The 13,049-nt window shown below is 37.0% G+C and overlaps 2 protein-coding genes across 2 annotated transcripts; one reads left to right on the forward strand and one right to left on the reverse strand.

The window, feature by feature from the left end:
- The first annotated feature begins 3,116 nt into the window (after nucleotides 1-3,116).
- LOC141712072 (universal stress protein A-like protein) lies at nucleotides 3,117-11,115 on the forward strand. Its single transcript, XM_074514858.1, has 4 exons — nucleotides 3,117-3,512; nucleotides 10,033-10,154; nucleotides 10,437-10,555; nucleotides 10,774-11,115. Exons 1-4 carry the CDS (start codon nucleotides 3,290-3,292, stop codon nucleotides 10,880-10,882), a joined length of 573 nt encoding a protein of 190 aa, XP_074370959.1. The 5' UTR covers nucleotides 3,117-3,289; the 3' UTR covers nucleotides 10,883-11,115.
- A 245-nt stretch (nucleotides 11,116-11,360) lies between these two features.
- On the reverse strand, nucleotides 11,361-12,152 carry LOC141712073 (large ribosomal subunit protein bL12c-like). Its single transcript, XM_074514859.1, has one exon. The coding sequence runs from the start codon at nucleotides 12,091-12,093 to the stop codon at nucleotides 11,527-11,529; it is 567 nt and encodes a 188-aa protein (XP_074370960.1). The 5' UTR covers nucleotides 12,094-12,152; the 3' UTR covers nucleotides 11,361-11,526.
- Between the last annotated feature and the right edge of the window lie 897 nt (nucleotides 12,153-13,049).

The following is a 13,049-nucleotide window of genomic DNA, read 5'->3' on the forward strand; positions in this document are numbered from 1 at the left end:
TAAATGCTAAAAAGGGAGCTCATTTGACAAGCTTAGTGCTAAGTGGAAGTTAATTTATTTCTCCTCATGCATTCAATCAAGAGTAATAGTGTAAGGGCGGGGTATCTTTTGAAAAATGAGATTTATTTTGTATTTCTCTTAGAATTTCAAAGGTCTTTAAGCTCATTTAATTTGTTTATACTAGGGTAATTATGCTAACTTGGAAAATTAAAAAGAGCTCTCGAATTCTTCTTGGGAGCCTAAACGATTGCTTAGGGAGATGTATTTATTTATAGGGGTTATTATCACAACTTCTAGGGGGTCTTTCATTACCTATATAAAACCCATCCTTACATGCAGTGGTTATTATCTCTTAGTCTCTCTTTTTTTACAAGTTCCATATTCGAGTATATTTAGGGTTTTTTAGTTTTCCAAATGGAGGATGCAAATGTTAATGTAAATGCAAGATGGGTGATGCCCAGAAAGGGGGTGGTAAAGTGTAATGTTCACAGCTTCTTCTCCCAAAAAGCATTACCGAATGGAAGACGATCATGAATAGGAACAGTTTTCAGAGATGGCATTGGGGTCATACTTTATATGACTGCTGGTTCGTTGGGTTTCGAAGATCAGCTTGAAAATGAATTGCATGCGCTTTTTGAGGGGCTTAATAGGAGGCTTATTTCAAAGGATACAAAAAGCTCATTCTGGAGACGGATCATGGGGACGCCTACTGGGATTTGTACAACTCAACAGTGATAGAGGGAGGCCTCAATACGCTCATGTATTATGGCAGTTAAATCAGAGAAAGACAGATAAGAACTACAAATATGAACTGAGGCTTGTTGATAGGGAGGCCAACTCTTTGGGGGCTTATTTGGCTGAACATGGTGCTCGCAATTGGGGACAAATGGTGATCATGGAGGAAGATTTTGGTAGGATCGAGGAGCTCTGGTATCTGGACATGGGTTTGGGCAGCATTGAGCCCATGTTTAGGGCTATAAGACAAGGGGAAATTGAACCTGATGTGTTGCAGGATGAGGTTATGGATCCTCATGTGGATTTGCTGCATGCAAATGAGGATGATGCTTTGGAACAAGGACTGCAAGTAACTGGGTTAGTTGGGGTTGCTGCGGATGTAGGAGATGTTGGACAAGGTTTGGGTAACAATGAATTGGAAAATTTTGAAGTGGTGATTGGTTTACCAGCTACAGGGGCTGAGCTTGGAAATGGAGGTGCTCAAGGGGATGATGAAGCTATGGAAATGTGAAGGAAGGAAGCAGAACAATTGCTGTTGTTTCTGTTTTTATTTTTTTGTTTTATCTGAATATATGCAGTAGTAATTGGGCTGAATTTGTTGGGTAATGGGCTGCTAGTTGGTTAACGGGCCTTTAGTTTCTTTAAGGTTATTTTGGTTGTTTAAGAAGAATATTTAAGTCCAATATAATTGGGTTGATGTAAGGATCTTTGGGTTTTGCCCTTTTATAATAATTTTGTTGTTCCAAAAAAATAAAAAAAGACTACATTTAATAAAAAAATTAAGTCTTAAATTTAAAACATGGATAAGTTAAAATCCGAAAATATTTGAACATAATTTTGTTCTTTTTTAATTTGAATTTTACTTAATTTTAATTTGAGTTACATTCAAATAAAATCAAATCCGATCGGAATAGTGTCTTAATATATTATAATTTGAAAATGATTTCAATCCGAAATTGATGTGACCCTAAACTAGAGATGTTCAAAAAATTTGAAACCCGAAATACGATTTGGAAAAAAGCACGAAAATTTCGATATAGAGAAAAGCCCGACTCGGTTCGGCCTGGCCAGCGGGCCTTAAATGGCATTTTTTCTCAAAAATCCGGCCCGACCCGAAACCCGAAAAGCCCGGATCTAAAAAAGCCCAGATAAAAGCCCGAGTTTTTTGAAAACCCCGATTAAAAAACTGATTTTTTTTATATAAAATTTGAAAATACACAATACTTTTTATGAATTTTAAAATATTATATTATAATATTAGAAGCAATTAAGATATATATAATTATTTATATATTGTATTAAAAAATAATTACTTATTTCGGTATCTAAACTTCTATATCCGATATATCAACATATTATTTTCTCCGGTATTTAAGCTACTAATAATTCGAATTATAAAATATTAAAATAATTTTTTAATATATAAATAAAAAAGAGAAAATGACCAAAACGCCTATATTCGAGATAAGAAGGCCTGATATGCCTATATGTGGGATGGAAGGCCCAAATTACCCACCATATACGCTAATGGATAATGCGTATCCCAATTCTTACATAAACTTTCTTCTTCCTCCACTCATCTCTTCGATTCACCTCTCCCTCATCTCTCCATCTCTCATCTTCCTCCTCATACTCGTCACAAGTTCCCCTCACGTCTCCTTCCTTTCGCTTCCTCTCCTCTCTATCAATCATCGTTCCCCACCTTTCCGCTGCCTTTTTCGTCGAAGTCACACTCTCGACACTCTCTTCCGATGACAGCGACAGTGGCATAAACCACGAAACCCAGAGCACACTCAAGATGAATACCGACAAAACAATGATGCTAGTTGCCTGTTTCGACTACGACTTCATCGGTGATTTGGGAATTCATTGAAAAATTTGGAGTTGAGGGAAGAGAAGATTCCGAGCAGTAAGGATGCGTATCTTGGATACGTTAAGTAAAGATGCGTGTCTAAATCCATAATACACAATTTTCGTATGCGTATCCTTATAATCAGACAACACAGATAGTAAGAACAGTGATGATACGCATGGATATGATGCGGCTCCTGAAATACTCATAGGACTGATGCGTATCATGTCGATAAAAAGGGCCATTGCTCAGTATATCACACCTTTGCTTTTGTGATATAGGTATATTGGGCCATAACCCAAAAGAGAACCTGGCTCGGTCCGATTCGGTCCGGCCCGCGGGTCTAAAACAGATCTTATATTTTTTAGGAAACCCGGTCCGAACTAGCCCATTTTTTCAACCGATTTATTTCAAAAAAACGAATTTTTTAAAGTCCGGCCCGATGGATTTTGCTGAGCATCTCTGCCCTGAACACTGGTTATGCCAATTGCATGATTGAATAGATCTGGGTTGGCGATTTTTACATAAGGGGGTATACACGTGTATAAAGTATTGGGCACAAGTATCAGCAGACCAAAGGCCTACCCCAGCGGCCCAGCCCCATGATATAAACAGACAGGAGGCAAGCGAAGCTAAGGGTCAAAGAGAGCAGAGAGAGAGTCTAATCATTTCTTCTTGACCCTTCCAGAAAGGCAATTAACAATGGCGGGAACACGCGAATCGGAGATCAAATCGGCATCGGCATCTACTGAAGAAGCTCCGACTAGAGTGATGATGGCCGTGAACGAGTCGACTATAAAAGGATATCCTCACGCTTCAATTAGTAGCAAAGGAGCTTTTGAATGGACTCTTAACAAGATCATTCGCTCTAATATCTCTGGCTTTAAGCTCCTCTTTCTTCATGTTCAAGTTCCTGATGAAGACGGTTTCCTCTCTCTCTCTCTCTCCCTCCCTCTCTCTCTCTCTCCCTCCCTCCCTCTCCGTGCCTCTTTCTTTCTCTCTCTCTCTACATCTCCCTCCCTCTCTCCTCTCTCTCTCTCTGTTTATATGATTTGTTAGGCTTTATGCTTGATTTAGTCTCATCCTTGATACATTTTGATACAACTACTAATTTCTATAGCATAGGATCTCTGTGTTTTAGAAATTATTTCGATTAGTTATTAGTAAGTGCAGTCAACTATAATCGTTGTGAATTAATTAGGCGATTTAGTATATGCTACGGTCATGCAATTAGCTTTCATTTGTAGTTTTTGTGTTAGAATTGCTATTTAGGCAGCGTGTGGTTTCTGTGCGTCTTTGCCCTAATTTGCCTTATGAGGATACATTGTTATAACTGATAATCATGCTTATACAATGAACTTCAATGTAAATGTTGACAATCTCCATTAACAATCTTTAACTCTACATACTTGTTACAGAAGATGAAGTTTACAATATTGTGTGTTTTTAAAGGTAATACAAACTAACTCTCACTTTACTAACACTGAGAAGAAAGTATATATTCTCATTTCTAGATCCAGAGACTTGTAACAAACTTTTAGGCGGGAAGAGTTATTGACAACTCAGCTTTTGTTACGTCATCCAAGAGCACTAGACTTGTTATTTAACATCCCCTCAAGTTAGGGTAGGCAGAGCACTGACAACTCCTAACTTGGACAAAAGAACACGCAGATGAGCTGAAGCTAAAGCTTTAGTGAACAAATCAGCTGGTTGATCATGAGAAGCAATGTGATGAGTAGAAATCAAACCAGTCTTGAGTCTGTGACGCACATGATGACAATCGATTTCAATGTGTTTAGTGCGTTCATGAAATACGGGATTAGAAGCAATATATAAGGCAGATTGGTTGTCACAAAATAACAGAACTGGAGTAACATCACAGAGCTGCAGTTCAGATAGCAAGGACACCAGCCAGGTAATTTCACACACAGTATCAGCCATACTGCGGTATTCAGCTTCAACTGAAGACCGAGAGGCTGAAGACCGAGAGACGACATGTTGCTTCTTGCACTTCCAGGCAATGACTGTCCCTCCAAACATAATGCAGAAACCTGTCAATGATTGACGAGTCAAATGACAGCCACCCCAATCAGCATCGCAGAAGGCAGAAAGAACTGGGTAACTAATGCAGCATTGAACAAGCCTTGAGTGGAAGTGGACTATAATTACCTGATGAGCTTAAGGGCAGCATGCCAATGGATTGATTGAGGTAAATGCATATATTGAGCGAGAATATGAACAACATAGGATAAATCAGGACGAGAAATGGTTAAGTAGATAAGTTTACCCACCAATCTTCTATAAGCAGAGACATCTTGAAGGAGAGGGCTATCAGAGTCATGCAATAGTTCATGATGCTGCTCAATAGGAACAAGGGAATGCTGAGACCTGAGATGTGCAAACTCAAGAAGTAAATCAGTAGTGTACTTCTGCTGATTCATAAAAATACCAACCTTATTCTTAGTTACTTGAAGACCCAGAAAGTAATGTAATGCACCAAGAGCTTTGATTTTGAAATTAGAACTCAAGAAATCAGTTATCTGAGCCATAAGAACATCATCATTACCAGTCATAACCATATCTTCTACATAAACGAGTAGATAGACAACAGAAGATTCCTTAGAGTAAACAAACAGACTGGGTTCTCCTATAGTTTGAACAAAGCCAAAAGAAATCAATGCAGAAGAGAGAGCAATAAATCATTGCCTAGGAGCTTGCTTAAGCCCATACAATGATTTAAGTAACCTACACACTAACTTCTGACCTGGATATTTTTGTAGAACTGATTCAGGAATCTTATAACCAGGAGGACAAGCCATATACACTTCTTCATCTAATAGACCATGCAAGAAGGCATTTTTCACATCAAGTTGAGATATATCCTAGTTAGTCATAGCTGCCAAAGCTAGCAATAATCTGAAAGAGGTCATCTTTGCCACAGGGGCAAAGGTTTCAAAGTAATCCGTATTGGCAGTGTGTGTGAACCCCTTTGCTACAGTTTGTGTGAACCCCTTTGCTACTAACCTGGCTTTATACCTGTCAATTTTACCATCTGACAAATATTTGACTTTATAAAGCCATTTACATCCCACAACCTTCTTAGAAGAAGGTAAGGGAACCACCTCCCATATCTCATTGGCTTCCAAAGCAGCTAACTCTAAGCTCATAGCTTGGCACCATTCAGGAAGATCAACAGCTTCCTTATAGTATTGAGGTTCAGAGATTTTATCAGCAATAGAGACATTTGAGATCAAATGAGCTGGTAAGCTAGTATAATCATTAAACTTGGCTGTAATTGTCTTGTGTCGATGAGGTCTAACCACAGGGAGCTCACATGAAGGTGTAGAAGTTCTGACAGACTCATCAGAGCCAGAAGTATCAGCTGAACTAGAGAAGTCAGTGTCTTGCATTGGTGTATCAAGATTGAAATTGGAAAGTACTGAGTTATCTCTAAAATCAGAATGCAAGGTATCATTATCAACAAAGACATATGTCTCGGGAAATAACAAATGTGGAGAATGAGCCTCTATAGTTTTAAAAGGAAATACAGTTTCAACAAACTTGACATCCATGCTAACTACCTGTATGGTAGTAAGATCAAGGACTTTGTAACCCTTTTTTGCATACGGGTAACCAAGAAATACACCTTTAAATGACCTAGCATCAAACTTATCACCTGATTGTGGAATCACAGTTGCATAACACAATGTATGGTAGTAAGATCAAGGACTTTGTAACCCTTTTTTGCATACGGGTAACCAAGAAATACACCTTTAAATGACCTAGCAACAAACTTATCACCTGATTGTGGAATCACAGTTGCATAACACAATGATCCAAACACTTTTAGCTGTTCATAATCTGGTAGAGAGTTAAAGAGTACCTGATAAGGACTTTGATTATTCAGGATTGCAGTTGGTGTTCTGTTAATCAGATATGTTGCTGTAAGCAGACAATCTCCCAGAAAACTATAGGCAATCCAGCATGAAACCTAAGGGCTCTAGCACAATTTAGCAGATTTCTGTGCTCTCTCTCAACCAGGCCATTCTGTTGAGGAGTGTATACACAAGTAGACTGATGAATAATGCCAGTATCTTTCAAAAAATTCACCTCCTGATTCATAAATTCTGTACCATTATCTGTTCTTAGTACTTTGACTGTCTTAGCAAATTGATTTTGAATCAGTACTATAAATTCTTTAAGAACAGAAGGAACGGTTGTTTTATTTGGTAGAAGATACACCCAAGTAGATCTAGCTTTGTCTTCCACTAATGTAAGAAAGTAATTACAATTTCCATGAGTTTTAAACCAACAGGGACCCCATAAATCTGCATGAACAAGATCAAACAACTTTGAACTTGTAGAGGTACTAATAGGGAAACTCAATTTAGATTGCTTAGCATAATGACAACTGTCACAAACACCTAATAGTTTGTCTGAACATACAGTGGGTAACTGAAAAACTATATCAGCGGGTACATGGCCCAATCTGGCATGCCAAATATCCAAACTTGACTTAGTAGTTGAAGTAGAAGCAGCTACAGTCTTCACAACAATGTTACTCTCTGTCTGATGATTCTTTAAAATGTCACTTGTCAGCATATACAGGCCATTCTCCTCTTTACCAAGTTCTAGAGGTATCTTCCATGTATGGTCCTGTACATAACAAATATCAGCTTCAAATACTACTTGATATGAGGTATCCTGCACCAGTTTTGAGATAGAGAGAAGATTATATGTAAATGAAGGGACACACAACACATTTGTTAGTGTAAGGTGAGCACTAAGCTTAACATTCCCAAAGTGAGTAATGTCAGCAGTTGCTCCATTTGGTAGCTGTAAAGTAGCAGTGCAGGGTTGAATGTCTTGAAGATAAGACATAAATGGTGTGATATGATTTGTAGCACAGTATCTATAATCCAACGACACTGGTTTGTAGCCTGAATCGCACTATAAACTTGAGGAACAAAGTGCCTGTTACCTGTCATTTGAACAGTATTCACCGAGTGATTAGAAGTCCAGCTTGGACCATCATTAAAAAAAACAGATGCAATAGTGGATTGGTTTCCAGATAGAGACTGTTGCAGCATCTTGATCAACTGATGACACTGAGAACCTGGCTCTGATACCATGTTACAACTGATAATCATGCTTATACAATGAACTTCAATGTAAATGTTGACAATCTCCATTAACAATCTTTAACTCTACATACTTGTTACAGAAGATGAAGTTTACAATATTGTGTGTTTTTAAAGGTAATACAAACTAACTCTCACTTTACTAACACCGAGAAGAAAGTATATATTCTCATTTCTAGATCCAGAGACTTGTGACAAACTTTTAGGCAGGAAGAGTTATTGCCAGCTCAGCTTTTGTTACCTCAGCCAAGAGCACTAGACTTGTTATTTAACATACATGGATAAATGATCTTTATGAAATTAGAGTGAAATGCCACAATTCGAAAGAGTTTACACACATGATTATATTTTCATAATTTAGGTATTTTATGACACATGATCTATGGTTCATCAATACATTGTAAATTTAATCATCATTTTTTTTTCAATATTACGATTACAGTGAGTTATTTGGTCTAGGTTATGAGGTTCCGCTGCCAGTTGTTCAGATTAAGTGTCAGTATGCAATTGGCCGCCAGTGTGGAGTTGGATTGAGTAAACAAATTACATTTGTTTATGTAATGACAGTCATACTTTTTATGTGCCAAGTGCAACACTAACCTGTGTTCACAGGCTGGTAATTTGATGATATTATAGTTGAAATGAACTTATGCTTATAAAATTGCCCAGTGATAGTCTTGACTTTGTTAACATGCTTGAATCCTGTGATTTTGGTGGTACTTCAGCATTAGAGTGTGTTTCTTAACTCTTGCACAAGCATGTTAATATATTAAGTTTTGCATATGCCTGTGTGCATCAATGAGTTAAGCTGTTAAGGTTTAGTGAATTATTTTCAGCTGGAATAATAAGGCATTATTACTTAAACTCTCTTCTCAACACCTTTGCATTATAAAGCATATTTTATTGCGTGATAAGAGTTTCTGCATTCCTTTTTCATGTGTGGTGCAACAAGTTACGAAAATTCAGTAATATATAGTAAAGGAATCCAGTGCATCGGATGTCTCTGCACTTGTTTTTAACAAAAGCTTCTGAGATCATAGACAGACATGTGATTCAACTGTTTTCTCAAAAAATAAATATGCTGCATTAGGCTCTTATCTCTATGGCTGCTCAAAAGTGTATGTAAATAAATAGAGAAGTCAAATCTTGTTCACATTTATATAAAAAAAATTATTTTGGAAAAGTTAACTATAATTGGTAGTACTTGTGCACTCAACTAGACATGAAAGCTAAACGTAAACAATCTAATATCAAGCACATGACTTGTTTTTTTTGTCTCACGTATTCATAATGAGGAGTGATGCATTATCTTCGTAATAGGATGTCATCATACATTTTATTGAGAGATGACCAAAACAGCACATAAACACAGGGTAAGGGCCGCAAATGGCACACATGAAACTTGATGCATAATAGCACATTAGCACATGCAAAATGCTAGTAAAGTTGTGTTGAAATTTTGGTGGTGAAACACATTCTGTAGATGCGTTAGAAATGCAGCACATTCACTTTATGCATTACACGAAATATGGATTTTGTCATGACTTCTACTTGCTGGAATTGAAGAAATATTAAAGGATTCTTAACATTTTCAGAAGTGCCATTGTGGGAATTTTACCTTTGAATTGTTCTAGAATGGACAACATCCTAGAAAAGGATCTATTTTACTAAGAGTTATTGTAGGATTCATTTAGGATTCATTTAAGTATTTTTAATAATGTCTTAGATTATATGTCATAAATCATTGAAAATTTACAGTCCGAAGGTTTCCTTGTATGTTCTAGATGGTAGATGTTGTACTAAGCTATAATTGTATTTAGCGTTCTAGTATTAATCAAGCAATATGCATCTTAATACTTGGTTTTGTATGCTATTTGCTAAAAATGGAGTTTGCTAGCCTTGTTATCTATTTATCTAGGTATTGAAGCTATGAGTATTTGCATAATTAGCTTTCTTTTTTCTTAATGAAGTCAGCGTCTCTTAATGGTTATCTGGATGCTGTGTGCTGAAAGTAGGCTTTGCTTAATTACAGTAGTTACTATCTCAATAAGAGACACTGACTACTTAATTATAGAATTATTTAATTTTATGCATACCAAGATGAATTCGATTTCCATTTTTTTTCGTTTTTCTACTTTTCGAACAAACTGTGATGCTACAAAATAGGCGCTAATAAATCTGTAGCTCATGAGAGTTAGCCAACTTCCCTCGTTTAAACATTACTTTCTGTGTCAGCAGATACTACATTTTCTATTTTGCCACACTCTTTCTGATAGTATCTTGATCTTTAAAAAATGTCATTAGGCTTTGATGATGTGGATAGCATATATGCATCACCTGAGGACTTTAGGAGAGTGAAGCGCAGGGACAAAATAAGAGGCCATGATCTGTTGGAGTACTTTGTCAAGAGATGTCATGAAATTGGGGTCCCTCTCTCTCTCTCTCTCTATCTCTCTCTCTCTCGCTCTCCCTCCCTCCCCCCCCCTCTCCCCCTCTCCCTCTCTCTCTCTCTCTCCCCCTCTCCCTCTCTCTCTCTCACACACACAAATGTAAGAATATGCCATTTATGTTCAGCCAGTATTGATTTTATATATATTTATATATGCCCACCAGAACCACCTTCAAAACATGAGAGGTCAACCAGTCTACACTGACTTCAGTATATGCTTTATTACTGCCCGTATTAAAGTTTTATAAATTTTTTGTAGGTTGCTTGTGAAGCATGGATCAAAAGAGGTGACCCTAAAGAATTAATCTGCCATGAGGTTAAACGAGTGCAGCCTGATCTCCTGGTTGTTGGAAGTCGAGGACTCGGTCCTTTCCAGAGGTTGGTTTTTATTTTTGATAATCTAACCTGTTTAAATTTTCTGCTTTTCAGGTTTAATTCGTTTACTTTAATATCATTCTGGCTCAGTATATGCAGGGCATGATGACATGTTACCACTTATATTTTACATGTATAGTCAGACTAACATGTCTGGATAGTTAGATATATATTTTATATATACTAAAAGAAAATTGACCAATTGTTAACCTTGTTGATAGGGTTTTCGTGGGAACTGTGAGTGAATTTTGTGCAAAGCATGCTGAGTGTCCAGTTGTAACAATCAAACGAAGTGCTGAAGAAACTCCTCAGGATCCAGTTGATGACTGATTCGTGTTGAATTCGCTGCTTACTTTGTTACTCGGACTGTCATTGTGAGCATTTGCTCTGTAGATAAACTTGTTAACTTCCAGTTTCTGTTTCCCTGTCTTCTCTCATCTGCCATCTGCATATAAGAGAATCTGTACTAAAGACTGGTATTACAATTTGCATTAAAGCATTGTCGAATTTCAGACTACACAAAAACTGAGTTTCTATAATCGCCAGTTGTTAGATTTCTTGTATTTTTGGCTTCTGTTTTTGCTTACTGTTCTAGTGGCCCTAGTCTGAGGTAACTTATGGGCCTGAATCGCAATGGATCTGTCAAGTACTCGAGTCACTGTCCCGGCTTTAAGAATTTTAACATAGCTCTTACCAATTTTTAAAGTCGGCAAGTTGTCTCAAGAAAAGCAGAGGCTACTGCTTATATTTGGCTTTGTTTTGGTTTCGTAAAAAATAAAATGAGTAAATTAATTAAATAAAAAATGAATTTTCCAGAAAAGAAATCAGTGCAAATATAATCAATTCATCATCCAACTACAAACCTGAACAATAGAATCACCTCATTTTCTAAATGAAACACATACATCGGGTAGAAGTTATATTACCTCCACAAGTATAATAATACTAAACATTATATATGAAGTGATAGAGTTTTAGGCAATAGAACATTTGGCACCAGCTTCTTCAAGCTGCTTCTTAGCTTCATCAGCTTCTTCCTTAGAAACACCTTCCTTAAACTTCTTGGGCAATCCTTCAATCAACTCCTTGGCTTCTTTCAACGCCAAGCTCGTTATCGCTCTCACTGCCTTTATAGTAGCTATTCTGGCATTGCTCGGAACCTCATCAATAATTACATCAAACTCTGTCTTCTCCTCCACCGCAGCAGGTGCATCCGCCACCGCACCTGTAGCTGCAACAGCAGCAACAGGAGCAAACGATTCAGCAGATACGCCCAGCGTCTCCTGGAGATACTCAACGAGCTTTTGTGCGTCAGAGAGAGTGAGGTCTGAGATTCTGTCGCCAAGTTCCACAACCTTTTCGGGAGCTTCAACAGCGGAGATAGGGCGGAGGAAGGTGGTGGAGTTGCGGTGATGTTTGGGGAAAGAAATGAGTGAGCTAGGGTGCATAGGATATGAAATAGAGGAGTGAGTAATGTAAGAAGAAGAGGAGGAAGAACGTTGAAGAGGAACAAGTAGTGTAGATAGAGTAGAGGATGCCATAATATTTCTTTTACCAAGTTTGAAGAAGATAAGTGTAGGATAAGAAGCTTGTTCTATGATAGTATCATATATATGTAAAAATAAAAGATAATTTATTTAGTAGAAATTCCGACTAGAGGCCAAATAAATATATGGTAGAATTTTAGTTTGCATGATGGTATAGGATTAAAAATGATCTCTTTTATATGTGTCCAAATATTCCTAATCCAGAAGTCTATTTAATATTTATACATCAGTTGAAATCCACAATCTGAGCCATATTTGCATCTGCAAGAATTGGAGGTTGATCGAGAGCTATTTTTGTTCAAATCTTTACTCCATCCACCCGCAAACACAGTATGAGAAGTACAAATTATTTTTTCAAATATAGTTCCGTTTTCCGTTGTTTCTTTTTCGGGCAGTGACTCTAAATATCACTTTAGGGTTAAAAATGGTCCAAAATATCACTTTTAAAATAAATGGCCCTAAATGTCACTTCAAAACGGCACATCATGTAACATTTATGCAACAGATCCAAAACGGTACATCGTGTTCCGTTTTGACACTTTGTTTTTTTATATATATACAAAACGGTAGATAAATTAGCGTTTTGATACTTTGATTTTTTTTTTATATATGCAAAACGGAAGATAAAGTGACGTTTTAGTAGAAAATCAACAAAAAAAATATTTTTAAGGTGTGACGTTTTTTACTATTTATAAAACGGTACACGAATATCCGTTATCAAGTGATATTTTGGGCCTTTATTTTGGAAAGTGATATTTTGGACATTTTTTGTTTGAATAATAATATTTTGATCCATTTCTCTTTCCTTTTAGATGTTCAATATGTTCAAATTAAAAAATTACTGAAAGTTTAAAAAAAAATCACCGGATTGAGTCGATCGACAAAAGTATAATAAGACGTTGGTGAGATCATACAGAAGTACACATGCCATTTTCCTGGCGGTTTGGTTC

This window comes from Apium graveolens, chromosome 3 (assembly GCF_009905375.1).
Source record: "Apium graveolens cultivar Ventura chromosome 3, ASM990537v1, whole genome shotgun sequence".
NCBI classification, from domain to species: domain Eukaryota; kingdom Viridiplantae; phylum Streptophyta; class Magnoliopsida; order Apiales; family Apiaceae; genus Apium; species Apium graveolens.

Bases quoted from the DNA above. Each gene is read 5' to 3' on its own strand.
- LOC141712072 (XM_074514858.1), top strand. From the start codon at position 3,290: ATGGCGGGAACACGCGAATCGGAGATCAAATCGGCATCGGCATCTACT. The intron at 3,513-10,032 runs GTTTCCTCTCTC...AAATGTCATTAG, and splicing joins TCAAGTTCCTGATGAAGACG to GCTTTGATGATGTGGATAGC. The intron at 10,155-10,436 runs GTCCCTCTCTCT...AATTTTTTGTAG, and splicing joins AGAGATGTCATGAAATTGGG to GTTGCTTGTGAAGCATGGAT.
- LOC141712073 (XM_074514859.1), bottom strand. From the start codon at position 12,093: ATGGCATCCTCTACTCTATCTACACTACTTGTTCCTCTTCAACGTTCT.